This window comes from Rattus norvegicus, chromosome 18 (genome assembly GCF_021556685.1).
Source record: "Rattus norvegicus strain SHRSP/BbbUtx chromosome 18, alternate assembly SHRSP_T2T, whole genome shotgun sequence".
Lineage (NCBI taxonomy): Eukaryota > Metazoa > Chordata > Mammalia > Rodentia > Muridae > Rattus > Rattus norvegicus.
The window spans coordinates 52,645,991-52,662,931 of NC_141551.1; the positions used below are offsets into that span (position 1 = coordinate 52,645,991).

General features: G+C 41.5%; 1 protein-coding gene across 2 annotated transcripts in view; it reads left to right on the forward strand.

Annotated features, from left to right (window-relative positions):
• Positions 1-16,941, forward strand: part of Megf10 (multiple EGF-like domains 10) — a 157,073-nt gene that overhangs the window by 37,897 nt on the left and 102,235 nt on the right. For both annotated transcript variants that reach the window (XM_087592318.1, NM_001100657.1), the window contains 1 exon segment: positions 13,320-13,452. In XM_087592318.1, the coding sequence (XP_087448444.1) occupies positions 13,337-13,452 (116 nt within the window). In that variant the 5' untranslated portion in view covers positions 13,320-13,336.

The window sequence follows — 16,941 nt, forward strand, 5'->3', positions numbered from 1 at the left end:
TCAGAGGACACTGGGAGACCTCAGTTTCTCTTCCATAAGTTCCTTCTAGTAACATAACCAACTTCTGCCAGGCCAATGTCTTGTCTACTTTGATCATAAATTGCATACTCATAATTCCTTCTCATAGTATCAACTCAGAAATAAAGAACATTCATAAAATTGCCTCATTGATGATTATTTTAGTCTTACATTTTTATAAACACGCTAAGGCCTATTATTTCTATACTCATACATTTTAAGGGTAGCATTAGCCACACATAACAGATTAGTCATATCCTCAAGATCTCTGTGTATAACAATTTGAATTATTAGTTAGGACAGATTGACAGGATCTTAAATTTTGGCTCAGATTCAGCACAAGGAGAATATTTAGAAAATAGGTTTATGGCCTGTGTTTACACTGAACTCCTCTGGATCACAGCATTACTGCCTAAAAATCAGACTAGTGGACCAGCTCTCTCATTATGCTCATACAAAGGTCCATGAATCTTGGCTGGAGAGATGGCTCAGAGGTCAAGAGCACTTGCTGTTCTTTCAGAGGATCCTGGTTTGGTTCCCAGCACCCACATGGCAGCTCACAGCCTTCTATATCTCTAGTTCTCTGGGCACCAGACATACATATAGCACACATACATACATACCTAAGTGTGTGCATGCATGCATACATATATACTCATACACATAAAGTAAAAACAAATAACAAATGATTTTTTAAGTGGCAAAAGAAAAATATAACTTCCATAAATTTGACTACTGTCCATCTATGTAGCAGGCTGATGTTTCTGAAAAGGACATGAAGCTTCTTAGCTCATGGCTTGCCAGAGATGAGCTGATGTCAATCCTGGCTAGAATGTGGTCCGTTCCTCTGTCCTCCTATCTCCCAGCCCAGATTCCATAGTGTACCATAGACACACAGCGGGACAAATTGGGAGTCACAGGGCAATCCGAAGTGAGAGTTACAGACACCGTAAATGAAGGAAGTGTCATGGAAAATGGCTCTTAATTTTCCTGTCAGGATGATATTGTTCCCTGACTATTACTCAGGGTCAGACAGGGTCGCCTCTTGAATGAAGGGTCTGTCTGGACACCACAGGAAGTGGCATTGATGATTCAGCTTGCGGCCCCACTATCTCCTAAGACAAAGCTTTATTTTCAGTGTCATCCAGCTGGGGGTTTGGGCTGTGGCTTTTTATATTTGCATGTATATGTATTTGGAGAGGAAGCCATGGAAAGGAAAGGAAGCGGCCCAGCATTTTTTTCCTCAAGTCCTGACCAGACACAGCTTTGGATAATGACCTTCCTCCACCCACGCTACCCTTCCTCAGCTGTCTATCCACATTTTGCCTGAAATCTTCAAAGTCTTTGAACATGTGGGTTTAGAGCCACCCTGGTTAAATTACCAAGTCTCTTGCTGTAATGCCTGAAGCAAGAGATACCTGTGGTCACTCTGCGTCCTGGTTGGGGTTAGTGGCTCAGCGCTGTGTCCTTGGGGAAGAATGGTGGTTGAGTCACCAATGTCACCACCAGTTACTTTTGGCATCTGCACAGCATAAATGGGGAGCTACTCTGTGTATTTTCTAATTCTCTATTTTAGAGTGGTAAGTGGCTTAGTCACTCGGAGAGGCTGACATTTAATGGATCTGATGGAGCATTTGATGCTACAGTACACAGAGGCTGTTAGTTTAGAATGATCGTTTCTCCTAATAGGACAAAACTACAAGTTGGTAGAGCCAGGCTCTGGGGTCCAGTGCGTTGTACCCATAAACCAGCACTGTGATTTTTATGGACTGTGTTCTCTTGGGGCCTCTTAGGGACTTGTCAAAAAAAAAATAGATCCTTGATGATTCCAGCGTCCTGATTGAAGCAATTGCTTGGTGTTTTCTTCTGGTAGTTTCATAGTTTTTGTCTCATCCCATCTTTTCCTGGGCCTTCTGTCTAACTCATCCTTGTTGCTTCTTGTTAACTGGTGAGGCATGGGAGTTTGGCTCCCTCCTCTGCACATGAGTATACCATTTCCCCAACACCTTTTTCACAAAGCATCCTTTCTCCAGCGCAGCTCTTAGCACTTTCATTACAGGTGTAGGTGGATTGTAGTTGTAGCTGATGGGTTACTTCTTCACTCTCTGCTGTGTTCGATTGGTCTATGCATACAGGAAGAAACCTCCAACTTTTCCCTTTTCAGCACATTATTAAATATGGACTTGCTATATCTGGCTTTTGTTATTTTGAAGTCTATATGTATTAAGTTATATACCTAGTTTGCTAGGAGATTTTATCATAAAGAGATGCCAAGTTTCGTCAAATGTTTCTTCTATATCTTTTAAGATGACCACACATTTTTAACCCACTCGGCTGATGTGTATTTCTGTGACACAGTACATCTTACTTGAATGGCCTGATTAAACAGCCTTGCCTCTTTGGCACAGTTCAATCTTTGCAGGGTGCTTATCTCCAGGAATCCTGTGTGTCTTCCATCAGGAAATTTGTCAGCGTGTGATCATTCACAGCCACCTCTAGTGATCCTCTGATTTCTCTGGTGTCAGTTGTAATGACTCTGTTTAAAACCCTCTTTCCTATTTAAATTGTCTTTTTCTTGGTCTACCTAAAAGCCTGTGAATTTTGGATCTTGTTGAAAATCCAGATCTTTGTTTTATTTTTGTAATTAAAACTAATATCAAGTTATTAATTTAACTTACTATTTATATTAAGATATTAAAACTAATATCTCATTAGTTTCAGTTCTGATTTTTTTGTTTTATTTCTTCTACCATTTCCCCACTTTTTCTAATGTCTTAAGGTGCAATGATAACTTGTGTGTATCTCAAATCTTTTTATGTTTTTGTTTCCCTTTTTTGAGACAGGGTCTCACTATGCAGCTCCAGCTGTCCTGGAAACCCACTCTGTAGTCCAGGCTGGCCTCGAAGTCACAGGGATCTGCCTGCCTCTGCCTCCTGAGTGCTGAGATGAAAAGTGTGTGCCACTATGACCAGCTACATTTTTGACGTTTTTAGAACTTTCTTCTTAGTTTTTCTGTGTCTCATATATTTTACCGCATTGTATTTCTGTTTGCATTTATTTCTTAAAATTCTAATTTTCATATTAATTTCTTCCTTGATTCTTTAAAAGTGGGTTGAATACTTAAAAAATTGTTTTTACTTTTAGTTCTTTTATTGTCAGAGAAGATACTGTAAGTTGATTTTTCTTTTTAGTGCTAGCATCAAGCTTCATACAGGACAGGAAAGCACTTTACCATTGGCTGCATCGCTAGTCAATGCTTTCAGCTTTTAAACACTTGGAGACTTGTTTTGTGGTCTAGCCTGTGGTCTCTCTACGGAATGTTCCATGTGCTGCTAGGAACAAAATGTACTCTGCAGATGCTGGGTAGATGTGGAAAAGGTCCATTACGTCTAGGATACAATGTAACTCCACAATATTTCTTTGTCTGGATGATCTGTTCATTGCTTAGAAAGAGGTATTAAAAAAATCTACTATTCAAAATTTTACAATACTGCATTATTATTAGTGCTAATAATAACTACTTCAAATTGAGGAAAATGAAAGAAGCATTATTTTGATCTTAAGATATCAAAATCTATTATTCAGTGTTTTTTTTTTTCTTTTTTTTCGGAGCTGGGGACCGAACCCAGGGCCTTGCGCTTCAGGGCCTTGCTAGCAAGCGCTCTACCACTGAGCTAAATCCCCAACCCCTATTATTCAGTGTTTTATAAATGACTTGTAGTAGAAAAAAAACCATGATGAACTGTCCAAATTAGGACAATTTTTTGTATCAATGCATATTAAATGGTTAAAGTTCAATGGCTGGATAATTTGGTACAGTGCTTGGTGTGAAAAAAAAAACCCAGCAGATGTGCCTCAAAACACAGTCATTGGTGAGGTCATCCTTCTAGGCACAAAATAACAGATTGCAGCTAGAAGATAATGGGCTTTTGCCAGGAGTTAGGGGAAATTTTCAGAATCATCACAGGTAGGTCTTTCTGTTTACTACTGCTACTAAAGTTGCTGGCAACATGGTGGGAAATGTAAAATATTTTGGACACAAGACAAAGAACTTACATATAGAAACACTTAAAAATAGTCATATTGGTTACTCTTACTGCATAACATTACCTCAAACTCAGTGACTTAAAATAACAAACATCTATGACCTCCTAGCTTCTAAGGGCCAGTGCTCTGGGGGTAGCTGAGCTGGCAGTTCTGGTTCAGGGTCTCATGATGTTGTAGTCAGTAAGTTGGCGGGGCAATAGTCATGTGAGGTCCCAATGGGGGTTCTACATCCTGGGTGAATGCTTAAGCTGCCCTTTGTAGGAGGCCTGCATTCTGTTGTGGAGTATCCATCAGAGAAGACTGCTTAGACATGACTTTAAGCCAATAGAAAGTCTTTATTAGCTTGTCAGTGAGTACACGGGACATTGGGGATCCCAGTGTAGCCCTGAGCTATTCTCAGGACGAGGTTTTAAGCACAAAAACTCAACTCAAATCAAAGACTTAGGTTGACATACTTCAGTTAACAAGAACAGTTAGCCAGAAGCAGAACTCCAGATGCCATAAAATAAGGTTAGTACATTTAGAGACTTTCCCAGAGTGTAGGCTTTGATGGACTGGGTCTTTGTTTTCATTTTGACAAGTGGCGCTTGTGTACATGATCAGTTTTATGGCCCAAATGGTATTTCCATTATGGAGTCAGTTATGCTAGGGCCTGGGGCTGTTCTACATTCTTTATCATGTCAGTGTTCCTCCAGGCTTCTTGAGTGTCCCAAAGATGAGACCACTGGTTTCTCAAGGAACTGAAATCCAGGAAGCAAGATGAAAGTATAATGTCTTTTTGCCCTACATTTAAAAGTTTTATTGTCTTTTTATTACAATGAGCTATTGATTATACGGCCCCTCCACCCCGTGTGTGTGTGTGTGTGTGTGTGTGTGTGTGTGTGTGTGTGTATGTGTGTGTGTGTGTGTGTGTGTGTGTATGTGTTGGAGAGAGTGTTTTTCAAGGCAAATACCACTGAGGGTACCATGGAGGCAGACTATACCCAAAGGGTTTGTTACAGTTAGCAGATCGCAGTTGAAAGAAAAAGAGTCAACTTATAAAGAACAGGAGAGATTATTCTTCTTTACTGTGTGAAAATAACTTCTCAGTGACTCTAGTTGAGAAGAATGGGTGGGAAGGTCATTGAGGTATGTCAGACCATGAGAAGTATGAGGAAATAAGATCGATTTTGTTTACTAGATTCTGGAATGAGAACAGAATCTGAAAATTCCCTTTTTAATAAAGAAGAGGTTTATTTGTTAGCACGAGATAGACTGAATCCTAAAAAAATATAACGAGGATTTAGAATGGTTGAAACCTCAACCAATCTCTCTGTGGTATTGACTATGACTCTATCAGTTCTGCTGGCCATGCTGATGCTACACTTCTCTCTTGCCATTTCCCCTGGAGGCTTATCCCGGGAAGACCATTCCACCTCAAACGGACTTGTAATAACCTTCATGCATCCCATGCCTCCAGAGGATTTGCTCCTTGGTCAGGTTTGCTCTCTATTCATTTCCCAACACCCCGTTCTTTGACTACTGCTCCCACTCAAAGAGCTAAACAGAATGACCGGTAATCTTGAAGCTCCAGACTGTTCACCACCCAGCATTCTACAAACCCCCTATAAAGTCTGTGTTTTCTATCCCACGGATGAACTCACACTTTTCTCTTTGCCAGGTGTGACACTGAGGGCAGTGTTTCAGTTGACTCTGCTCTGCCTTAATTGTCTGACATCCATGAGAAATGTTTAATTTCAGAGCTTCCCTTAGGGATATAATAGACCCACCCCAGAGTCAGCAAGACTATGTGTGAGGATTCCTAGAGTCTTTTATTTCTAAAGCCCACGTTCAATTTTATCTCTTGTGGACCTTCACAGCTTACATTGATTTCTAGTCCTTTAAAGTCCTGGGAAGCCACTTTCTAAATTGATTTGTTTGACAAATCGCCACGTATTTCCTATCATGTTCGTCTTTAATGAATTTGAGTTTCTAAGGGTCAACTTTCTTACAGGTCACAAGAAAGTCTAAGAATGAGAGTTTTTATGCGTTCCTGAATATGGTTATGAAATAAATGTTATTATGAATTTCCTCCATGTACTGTGAGGGAGAGATTCCTAGGAACACTGTAGAAGGCTTCCTAATGTTGACAGTTGGTGGGCCACCAGAACCTTCTCCAAACTGTTCCTTAATTGTGGGTTTGGCTGGTTAAATAGATGGTAAGGTAGCGCTCAGTTCCCATGATGGCCTAGTTCTGTCCTAACCTGCAGGCTGTGTTATTCAGTTTGTGGGTTTTTCTGTGTGGGTTATTAGCTGCATGTGTGATGCCATGATTAAATACCTCCTTTGTACTGTATGTAGGGGCTTCAGGGAACATGCTACTGAATTGTGCCTATAAAATAGGGTTTGCTAAATAATGGCTTCTTTTTACTAATGTTGGTAGTTATAAACATTTAGCTCCCCTTCTCACAAGCATTCTAGGTATACTGTGTGACTACCACAGAACTCATTAATCGTATTGAGAGTATCTGTGTTATGTTACAGGCTTTGACTTTAGCAAGCTAATACAAGTAACCCCCTACACACACACACACACACACACACACACACACACACACACACACACACACAGAAGAAACAAAAAAATAGACATAGCAAACATACAACTTAAAAGTGTGCTCATGCTTGGGCAAAAGAATATGCTGTTAGCATAATTAGCTTTGTTTAGACCTTAAATGTTCCCAAACACCCATGTCTTAAAGCCTTATCCTAAATGTAACACTGCTAAGGTGACAGAACCTTTAAGGAAGGAGGCCTTGTTATTGGGGGTGTGTTTTGGAGAGGGTTGTCGGACCCTGACCCTCTCTCACTTAAACACCACTCTGAAGTGAGTAGCTATACCATGGGTCCTACCAAGACATACTGTCCCTGGAGGCCCAGGGCAACAAGGCCTCTAAAACTGCTAGCCCAGATAATCTCCTTCAGTTGTGTTGATTAACCTCGGAGGGTGAAAACAGAAGCCATGACAGCGAGTCATGTTATACGTTCCTTTTTACCCACTCGGTTGTATTTCCACGGAGGTTCTCATCTGTGCTTGTTCTCAGGGTAACCAGCAGACATTACTTACTTGCTTGGTATCAACAGAGTGAAGCTGGTTTGTGGATACTCTGTCCACAGGCTCTCAGGCCACGAGAGACACAGCATGTCTCTATCTGAACCACATGAGGACTCACCGCAGATTGTTTCTAAAGAAAACAGTAGAAAGGCCAAGGAAAATGGGCAGCTCTTAGCATCCAGAGGAAGAATGAAAGTGATGGTGGGGAAATGTCCAAACTCAATCAAGAAATTACCTTAGGGACAGAAAAGAAGCTCGGTGCGAGAGCATCCAAGTCATTTGTATACACGAGCTCAACACTTCTACAGTGGTAATGGATTTTAGAGCCAGAAAGGCTTATCTAGAATCATTTATTCCTTTGTTGTTACAAAAATAAATTAGTAAGTCAACGCCCCGTTACTTATTTCTCCTTAGCACACTGATAAAGAACCCACATTTATTCAGTGTAGGGATCTTATCCACGATGATTCTTTACGAGGGGCTTCTGTGTTTGAACAAGTGAAGCGTCAAGGCAGCAAGAGTTAACTCCGCAGTGGTTTCCTCTTCCTAAGAGCAGTTTTTTAGCAATGCTAATCAGCGGTACTGATTTTCTGTTTTGATTTTTCCAGCATAATTAAGTGAATGATCTGGGATGCAATCAAGTTTGACACCAGGGGGTTCATGCAAACGACTTAGTATTTTTTTTCTTCTACATTTAAAATTTTGTTAAATGGAATCCTGAGGAATGTTATTTGAACATGAAGACTAAGTGGATGGGGGGTAACTTAACACCCAACTTACAGTTTTGGATATGTTAAAAATATCTATTTTAGGGAAGGACCTCAATACGTTGTTGACCCTTTCAATGAAAATAATGCTTTCTTAAAAATATTTTTTGAAAAATATTTGAAAGAGAAAATATTGGAAATTTTTAGTATAAGATGGTGATATGAAATAGAAAAGAATAAGGAGAAAATGTATTGAACTTTTCCTCCTTCAAAAGAAGCACAAAGGGAAAAGGTGGTCACACCAGATCCATAGAAGAAAAGGAATAAAATACAGAAATGGTCTGTATTTTAAACAAAATACTTTTTGTATTTTAAATAAAATAACAATGTTCTGTTAACATCTTATTCAGGTTGAGGATCAGCTCCTTCAGGAAACAAGTTCAAACAAAAGGACAAGCCATGCTTCTGTCTACAGTGAAATCTTCCATTTCTATAGTGATCTATAGTTTCTATAGTGATCTATAGTGTATTAGTATACTTATGGAGATATCTTCTCTCCTCACTGCACATAAAATATTTGAATGATCTCCTCAAACAGTTTTAACCAGCTACATGCATTTGTGTGATTCCTGCGTCTGGGTCCAGCAATTGTCTGGCTTTAGACACTTTAATCTAGGATGTAGGCTATCCTAGAAATCCACTGATGTTCTAATTTTAATTAGGAAAATGCTTTGGGATGAAGAGGCCATGTTTTTACATGCTCAAACATATAGACACAACCACACCTTTTAAAAATCATATTTCAATTTTATATGTTTTTGTTCTAATAAACTCACATGTAGTGTTTTATGATACCATTTTTAAAGATTTATTTTGTTTTTAATCATTTTTAGATAATTGATTAATGTGGTGGATTTTGTTGGTTTGTTTTTGTTTTTGTTTTCATTTTTTATTTTTTATTCTTTTGAGACAGGGTTTCTCTGTAGCTCTGGTGGTCTTGATCAATTTGTAGATCAGGCTGGCCTTGAACTCAGAGATCTGCTTCTCTCTGCCTCCTGATTGCTGGGACTAAAGGCATGTGCCGCCACACTTTGCTGTGTCAGCATACAAGTATTTCAATGCACTGATATTTCCTTTGCACAAATGCCCCCTACGACCTTCCCTGTGATAGCTATGGATGCTGATGTTAAAAGCAAAATGCTTATTGCCCACAAAGACCCAAGTTAACAATCCCAGCACCGAGGTAAAAACCTGAGATGATGCTTGCTTATAATGCCAGCTGTGGGGAGGCAGAGGCAGGCAGATTCCTAGGGCTCACGGGCCAGCAGGCCAGGCTAGCCAAATCATAGTGAAAGACATTGTCTATAAAAACAAGACAGAAGACTCCTAAGGAAGGGCAATCGAAGTTGACTTGTAGCTATACATGCACACATACATGCACACGCACGTGCACACATGCATTCACCCACATATGCACACATCCCTGTACCCCTACGCACAAGCACATAAACAACAACAAACTCAAACAAACAAAAAAAAAGCAAGAAGGAGGTGACCACGTTCCGCCTTGTTGGCCAGCCTCTCCCAGAGATTATTTGCCTCAGGCACAAAGGAGAGAAATTGGACCATGTGTGACAGAAGTTTTACATTAAAGAGAACACACAGAGCCTCTCTTTTTCTTGGCAGTTCAGTAAGTGTGAAGTAATTTCCAACTTTACAGACTAAACATTTCTAATTGGTAAATGGATGGTTTGATTTGAAATGGTGGCTTAGGAAATAAACTTCCCAATTTGGGGTAACTGTTTCTGAATCGTTGGCAGATTACCATTAACCAACCTTCACATTGTCTTTGAGGGGAACACCATTGAAGGGAAACACATCCTGAGAAGAGAAGCTAAAGGGTGGGGAGGGAGTTTCTCCTGGTTTGTTACAACCAACTAGCCTCAAGGTTTTCTTTTTTGGGTAGGTGAGGGAAACACTAAGCACTTAATACATGTCTTCAGCTGTAAAATGGCGACAATCAGAGCCCTGCTTACCCAGCAGGTTACTGTGAAGATGAAGTCTTTGGCCTACAGGTCCAGTGCTCTGTGTAGTAAATTGTGGCTGAGAGGAAATGGTCACTGTATTGTTTGTCATGAGACATTTTACCATCCTGTTCTCTATAGCAGAACTTCTCTGATAGTCAGCTGCAGAACCTACAGCTTCATAATGGGAAACTGTAAGAAATGTCATTAATTTGCATCGATTCATAAGTCATAGCTTAGCTACTTAATTGTGCTTCAAATATCGGAATTATTTAATGACTATCCTTTTAAAAGATTTCATGGTCTACCCTGTGTTTTAATTATCCTGCAGATTCATGATGTTTTCACTCATCTTTAAATACTTCCCCTAGATTTCTCTTTTATGGAGTTGTAGAGAGATAACTTGTTACAAAGTATTTAAAACACTTGTTCTTGTAGCCAGTCTTAAGCTTGAAGAATTTAAAAATTCCTCATTTGATCTGTACTGAATCTGAAAATGTTATCATATTTTAGCCTTTAGGTTTCTTTTTGTTATTTATTATGGTTACTATCTATCTATCTATCTATCTATCTATCTATCTATCTATCTATCTATCATCTATCTATCTATCTATCTATCTATCTATCTATCTATCTATCTATCTATAAATCAACCTATCTAACTAAAAGTACCATTATCAGTCCCGAGGAATCAAGTCTGATTTCAACTACTTGGGAGACTAAGGCAGGTAGGTAGGTTGCAAGTTCAAGTTCTTCATGGGCTTTAGAGTTAGGTCAAGACTGTCTAGGCAAATCAGCTAGAGCCTGTCACAAAACTTTCAAAAGTAAAAGCCATGCTGGGAGTGTAGTGTAGAGACAGAGCCCTTACCTAGCTTGTGTGAGAACAGCTACAACCCCCAGAAAAATAAACAAACTAAAGACAAACACACAACAACAACATCATGTGATCTTTTCAAACCACAAACTTTTGTTTTGATTTGAAACGTTGGTATTATTTCTTCAGATTCCAGTTCTCTCCCGGAAAACAACTGCTTTGCTCAGACAATTTAATCCATTGTTGCTAGTTTTACCCAGGCAAGACAATGCTTGTTTTACTTGTAATTTGTAAATAGGCCAGATAGTTGTAGTTCTTTGTCCATTCCTATGGTGTGTTGATGACAGTGTGTTAAGCCTTCTGTGTTGAGATCTAGCAAGTAAGGAATGGGTGTGTGTTTTCCCATTGCATATCATTACAACTCTGAAAAATGCATGCCTGGGGTAGTCTCTGCACACAGTAGGTGTCTCTAAATGCTCAGCAATGGCTTTGCTTGAATACCTAATCAGAGCCTTAATCTTATGACATCCAAGCTGAACCTTGCGATAGGTTGACCAGTTCCCCTGGAGTCAAATCCCAAGTCTCTTGCCTAGATCATTCCTGCATTCAGTGACCAGGCTATACTGATTCTATCTGTTAGAAATCAAGTGCTCCACCAGCCTGTTCTTCAGGGACTCAGTACTGTCAGACACCAGACACATCACCCACTGCAGCCAGGGGTGGTATATTTTCACTGTCCCTAGGAGTTGGTCCTCTCTCCTGACATCACGGTCTTCTCTTGTTCTCTCTGTCCCCTGATCTCTCTGTCTCATGTCCCCACTCAGAGATACCCTTTCACCAACCCCTGTCACCTCACAAACCTCTTATGTGAGATCTGTTGCATTCTTAGGGTCACACCTTGGCCCCAACATGCCAAGGTACTTCGGCCACTAAATCCTGACACAATCTGATAAAACATTTTTAGAGTTGCTTGAGTCTCTGGTCACCAATGTTGCTGTCTAGTAGTAGTATATAAAGCGGGGACATGGTTTTGCTCTGAGGTATGGTTGAGGTGAAGGGTTTTATTGTAGATATGAGGGAGAGTATAGCCAGATGCATCTGGAAGAGTTCAGAGCAGGGAGAGAAAGTAGTAGACTAAACATGGCCAGCAGATTGGACTACACCATAGAGGAGAGACAGGTGGGAGAGAGCTAGAGAGGAAGAGAAGACAGTGTGTGCAGACAAAGGAGACCAAGAGAGGGTAGCAAGAGAGAAAGTCAAGAGAGTGCTCCAAGAGCACACATGGCCGAGATGGCAGGGTTATATGGGAATGAGGAGGTAGGGGAAGGGAAGCCCATGAGCTGGAGAAGTTTGAGGTAGGTCGTGGGGTGAGAAGAACCAGGATATCAGTATGGACTCTAACAGGTGTTTATGATGCTGAGAGAGCCTGGAAGTCAGCTTGCCTTGTGGTATGCTACTAGGTACCACAGTTAACTCCTTTGTCCTGACTTTCTTGTGGACATAATGAGTAGCTACATAGTTCACTGTAGCTTACAAAGGGACCGTGATGTGTCCACAGACTTTCCAGCTGCTGTCTTTCTCCTACAAGAGTTAGTTGAGCTCTCCGAGTTCACCCAGTGTTCCTCCACCTCTGGACCCCTTGCTTAGAACTTCTGTCTTCTCTTTCTGTCTCTCGCCAGCCTCTCTTTCCACCACCTGCCAGCTTCGCCATTTTTCCACACTTTTTAATATGCTGCTACCATATAGTCTTGTGCTTCAGTTTCTCCAACTCTGACATCCAAACAGCTTTTGACTTTCCCCAAGTATTTGTGGTTTCAAAACTACTATAAGAGAGTTGATTTGGTTTTTATTCAAAAGATGGGAAAACTGAAGCATTCTGTGAAGAAATGTGTGTCACATCACTAAGCGTCTCGATGGGCAGGAAAGGGGTACTAGCCGTACATTTTTGGATATCTTTATTTCTGTCCTGCCGAGGGTTGAGTGGTGCTCCATGCATGTGAAATAAATTGCTTCATGAATCTCAGCCTGAGTCTGAGGTGCCTTCCTCTAGGCTCAAAGGAGCTTCTGTTTCATTATGCATTCTTGGGGACAAATGAGGCCAGATTCCTCTGGAGGCCCTCCTCTTCTAGAAGGAAATATGCCGCGCAGGAGAATCTGTGTTGTCCTGGCAGGTTCAGCTGGCATGGATCAGAAGAACCTTTGTCACAGTGGCCGTTAATGATGAGTCACACATTTTAGACACTTACAAAATGGCGGGCCCCCTGCATAGCATGAGGAATGCCCCTCTCTCTCCTGGCATGAGAAACCTGGTGACCCAGCTGTTTCAGTTGATGGTGTGTGTGTGTGTGTGTGTGTGTGTGTGTGTGTGTGTGTGTGTATACGTGCACACATGAGTGCTAGCCCTAACAACTAGCAAATCCCCCCTGGTCCACTGGAAAAAATTCTGTCTGGTGATTTTTTCTTTTTCTTTTTTTTTTTTTTTTTTTTTTTTTTTTTGGAGCTGGGGACCGAACCCAGGGCCTTGCACTTGCTAGGCAAGCGCTCTACCACTGAGCTAAATCCCCAACCCCCTGTCTGGTGATTTTAATGCTACTTTATTGTTTTTCTTCCTGCAGATTGTTCTTCAAAGAAAATGGCTATTTCTTCAAGCTCCTGCCTGGGCCTCATCTGCTCACTGCTGTGCCACTGGCTGAGGGCAGCATCCTCACTGAACCTGGAAGACCCCAATGTATGCAGCCACTGGGAAAGGTAACTGTCCCAACAGTGGCCAGCTCAGTCTTTTCCATTGTCATCACAGGCCTGATGTGTAGGATCAGAATTTGAGAAGACATTTTGAAATAATTTCCCTGTGAAAAGTCAGTTTAGTAAATTGAGTCATGTTACAGACCGTGGAATGCATGTTCTGTGGGAGAAACTTCTGGTTCTAATATGGGTTCAGTTGTAAGAAGGCAGGAGAGTAACTCGACTAGAGTTTGGGTAGAAGGCTGTAAGTGCTTTCCCAAATGTGGTGACTTGAGAAGCTGGACCTGTGCAAGGGAATGCTGAGTAAGCAGAGGGAAACAGCATTGGGCAATCTACTGTACGAAACACTGACCCATATGGAACTAAAACAGTTGTGCCATGGGGAGCTTGGGAAGGGAGGGCTGAGCCAGGCCTGGTGTGCCACAGTTCTGCAATCCCAGCTACTCAGGGGTGAAGAATAGGAGTCATGAACTCAAGCAAGGTCTTCTACCACTACAGAACCAGGTTGAAGTCAGACTTTGAAACTTAACAAGACCTCGTCTCAAAAAAGAGTGGGGTTCATGTGGACCAGGGCAGCAATCTAAGGAACACTTGCCTTACCTTGAATTCAAAATGCATTTAAAAAATTAGGCCTGATTTTTGGATGAACATGGAAGGCCCTGTGAAGGTGGCATACCCTGAGGTGCTCTGGAAGATGTGAGTGGATAGCAGTGTGTGTGTGTGTGTGTGTGTGTGTGTGTGTGTGTGTGTGTGTGTGTGTGTCTGTGTCTGTGTCTGTGTCTGTGTGTTGGTGGTGGGAGTTGGGGTAGCTTCTCCAGATGGAAGATAGCTTGAAGTCAGTGTCATGCAAATTACCCAGAACTGAACTCAGAACACTCAGAGGGACATTGAAGAAGGTAAACATCGGGTACATTATGTGAAGGCAGATGATGGAGTATCCACAAGTCAGCAATTCACAGTAGGAAATACGCAAAACACTTGAAAAAGCATCCTTCGGGATCCTCTAGTTCTCTCTGACGCAGAGAAGCAGTCCAAATCTGCTCTGCGCTGGCACTGTATCAGCAGGTCCAGAATGCACTGCTCTGAGTCGCTGCCCACAGGCCTCAGGAAGGGTCTTTATCCCAAAATAACAGTTCCTGCAAAGGTTTAACTGAGAGAATGGTGTTTGGTACCCAGACTGTGATGTGCATTTGTACCGTCTGTAGCACAGTTGATGCAGTTCTTGGTGATGATGTTGGGCCACCTTCAACACTGTGATTAGCAAATAACAGAGTGCACATTCTACTGGCTTACAGTCTTGTGATAGAGGTACAAAGCTGGGACCAGCAACTGTAAGATGCTAGGGACGTGCGTGTGTCTTCCTCTTACTGTACATGGAGCCAGAGCTTGCGCCATCTCTGTAGGCAGCAGAGAACCAGGATACCAGAAACATGATCGCTCTATCAATTAAGGAAGTTGTGTGTCATAAAACTTCATGCTGCAGAGAAAATAGGTAACAGAAAGCTGTATGAATTTGTGACAGTAGCGGGGTCATATAGAAAAGACACTAATTTCCGTTTGCTATCTTTATAGCACCTTCCCTAAGACATTTCAGTGTGGAAGTGTGCAGCATTTGTTAAAATAATACGGAGAAGTCTGGAATGTAGGAACCTGAGTACTTGCATGGGAATGAACATTATATCAACAAAAGGGACCAACAGGCAGTTAAACATCTTAATGGTTGGTGGCTTTGGGTGGGAAGAGCAGTTAAACTTGGGAGGTGTTTGGAGGGACCAATCAATGGATCTTGAAAATGTATTGGTTGTGATGTGAAGCTGGTCCACCAGAACTTAGAGTTCGCAATGTACGCCATTGCCAATGTGGGAAAACAGCAGAAAGGAGCTCCTGGGCTAGTGTGGTTTGATGGTGTTTGGCTTAGAAAATCAAGCAGAAACAGGAGCCTGGGAGGGCTGGGGATTTAGCACTGGGATGCTCAGCATAATGAGATAGGAAGTTGCTAAGTGGATGACCAAAAGGAGTGTGGGCTATTCTACCATCAACCATTTGAAAGAGCAGATTTGATTGGATCCTTTACCCACACTTGAGCAAAGCTGTCAACACACCTCTGCCTTGTGTTGCTCACCAAGGATAATTTCCACTTTCTGAGACCTTGCATGTGCCGTGGATTCAGTAGATGATTACTGAAGCATTGACCCACCTTCTGATAGGGAATAAGATAGTCTAATATATGGACATGCACAGCAAGCATGCTATCTCTACTGTGGTGTATAATCTGGTGAAGAAGTAATCACCAAGAAGGAAAGCCTATGGGAGTCACAGAGACATGGTTTTCCCATATGCCACTAGAAAGAACCTACTAGAAAGAAGCTACAACCTCCTTGTTGATAAACATGTTCTTTTAAGTCAATGATTCCTAGAAAGGATAGTTTTTAAAAGTGTTTTGATAAAAATAGAAAAAGTATAATAAAATCAATAAAAATGATCAAATGAAGGGCCTGTGAGATGGCTTAGTGGGTAAAGATACTTCCTGCCTGAAGACCTAGACTCAATCCCTAGACTCCACATGACAAAGAGTAAAACTGATGCCTACAGTCTGTCCTCTGACCTCCATATGAGTATTCTCTCTGTCTCTCTCAATGTATACATGTATGTAAACACTGTGAAGGTACATACATTTTGAAAAACTGAAATGAGACTCTTTCCAAAGAGCTGGTCTCGGTAGCAGGGTTTGAGTGGGCTTATGGTAGACTCTTTACGACAGTGAAAACCACCTATGCCCTGAGGTTTAGAGCCAGGAAATGGAGCCTAACTTCCTAGTGTGACCTTGGGGGAGAAGTGCTCTTAGGCTCTGCCATCCCTCCAGTGTCAAAGTCAGCATTTTAACAAGACCCTCTGCTCTGTGCATATACCTTCGCCGTGCATATACCTTCACATATACCTTCGCCATGGAGCTGTCAGGTGCTGCTTGCCGTGTGTCCACTGATCTCTGAACAGTTATTTTCAGACAGTGTCATCCCTTGTTTTATGGCAGAAACTGTGATTTTAGAAACACTGTGCATAAAGGGAAAGGAGAGAAGATTAAATCCCGAATAACACACGAGGGGAAACTTCTGAGGGGAGGAAAACAACGCAATGCAATGTCCTTTTGGAAACCAAGCAACTCTTAAACCCTCAGCTGCCTCCCATTCCCGGGCTTCCTGAGTCCCAGCTTTTTCATCTAGATTCTTACCAAGATGGCTTAAAAGAGGAGAAATGGCTTCTTTCCCAAACCCTCAATTAGTAATACAGAAGTGGCAGTAATTGAATCAGCAGTCCTGAAGTGAGCTCAGAGAAGAAACGATGATTATTACCATATCTGATTAAAGTAACAAGATAATTCAGGCAGATAAAATGTAATTAACCACTTTGGAATGTGTCCAAGTGATGATGGCTTGCCCCCCTCCTGTTCTGTGACCTTAAATTAATCCTGCTGGGGTTTCTCTCCTGCGATACTTA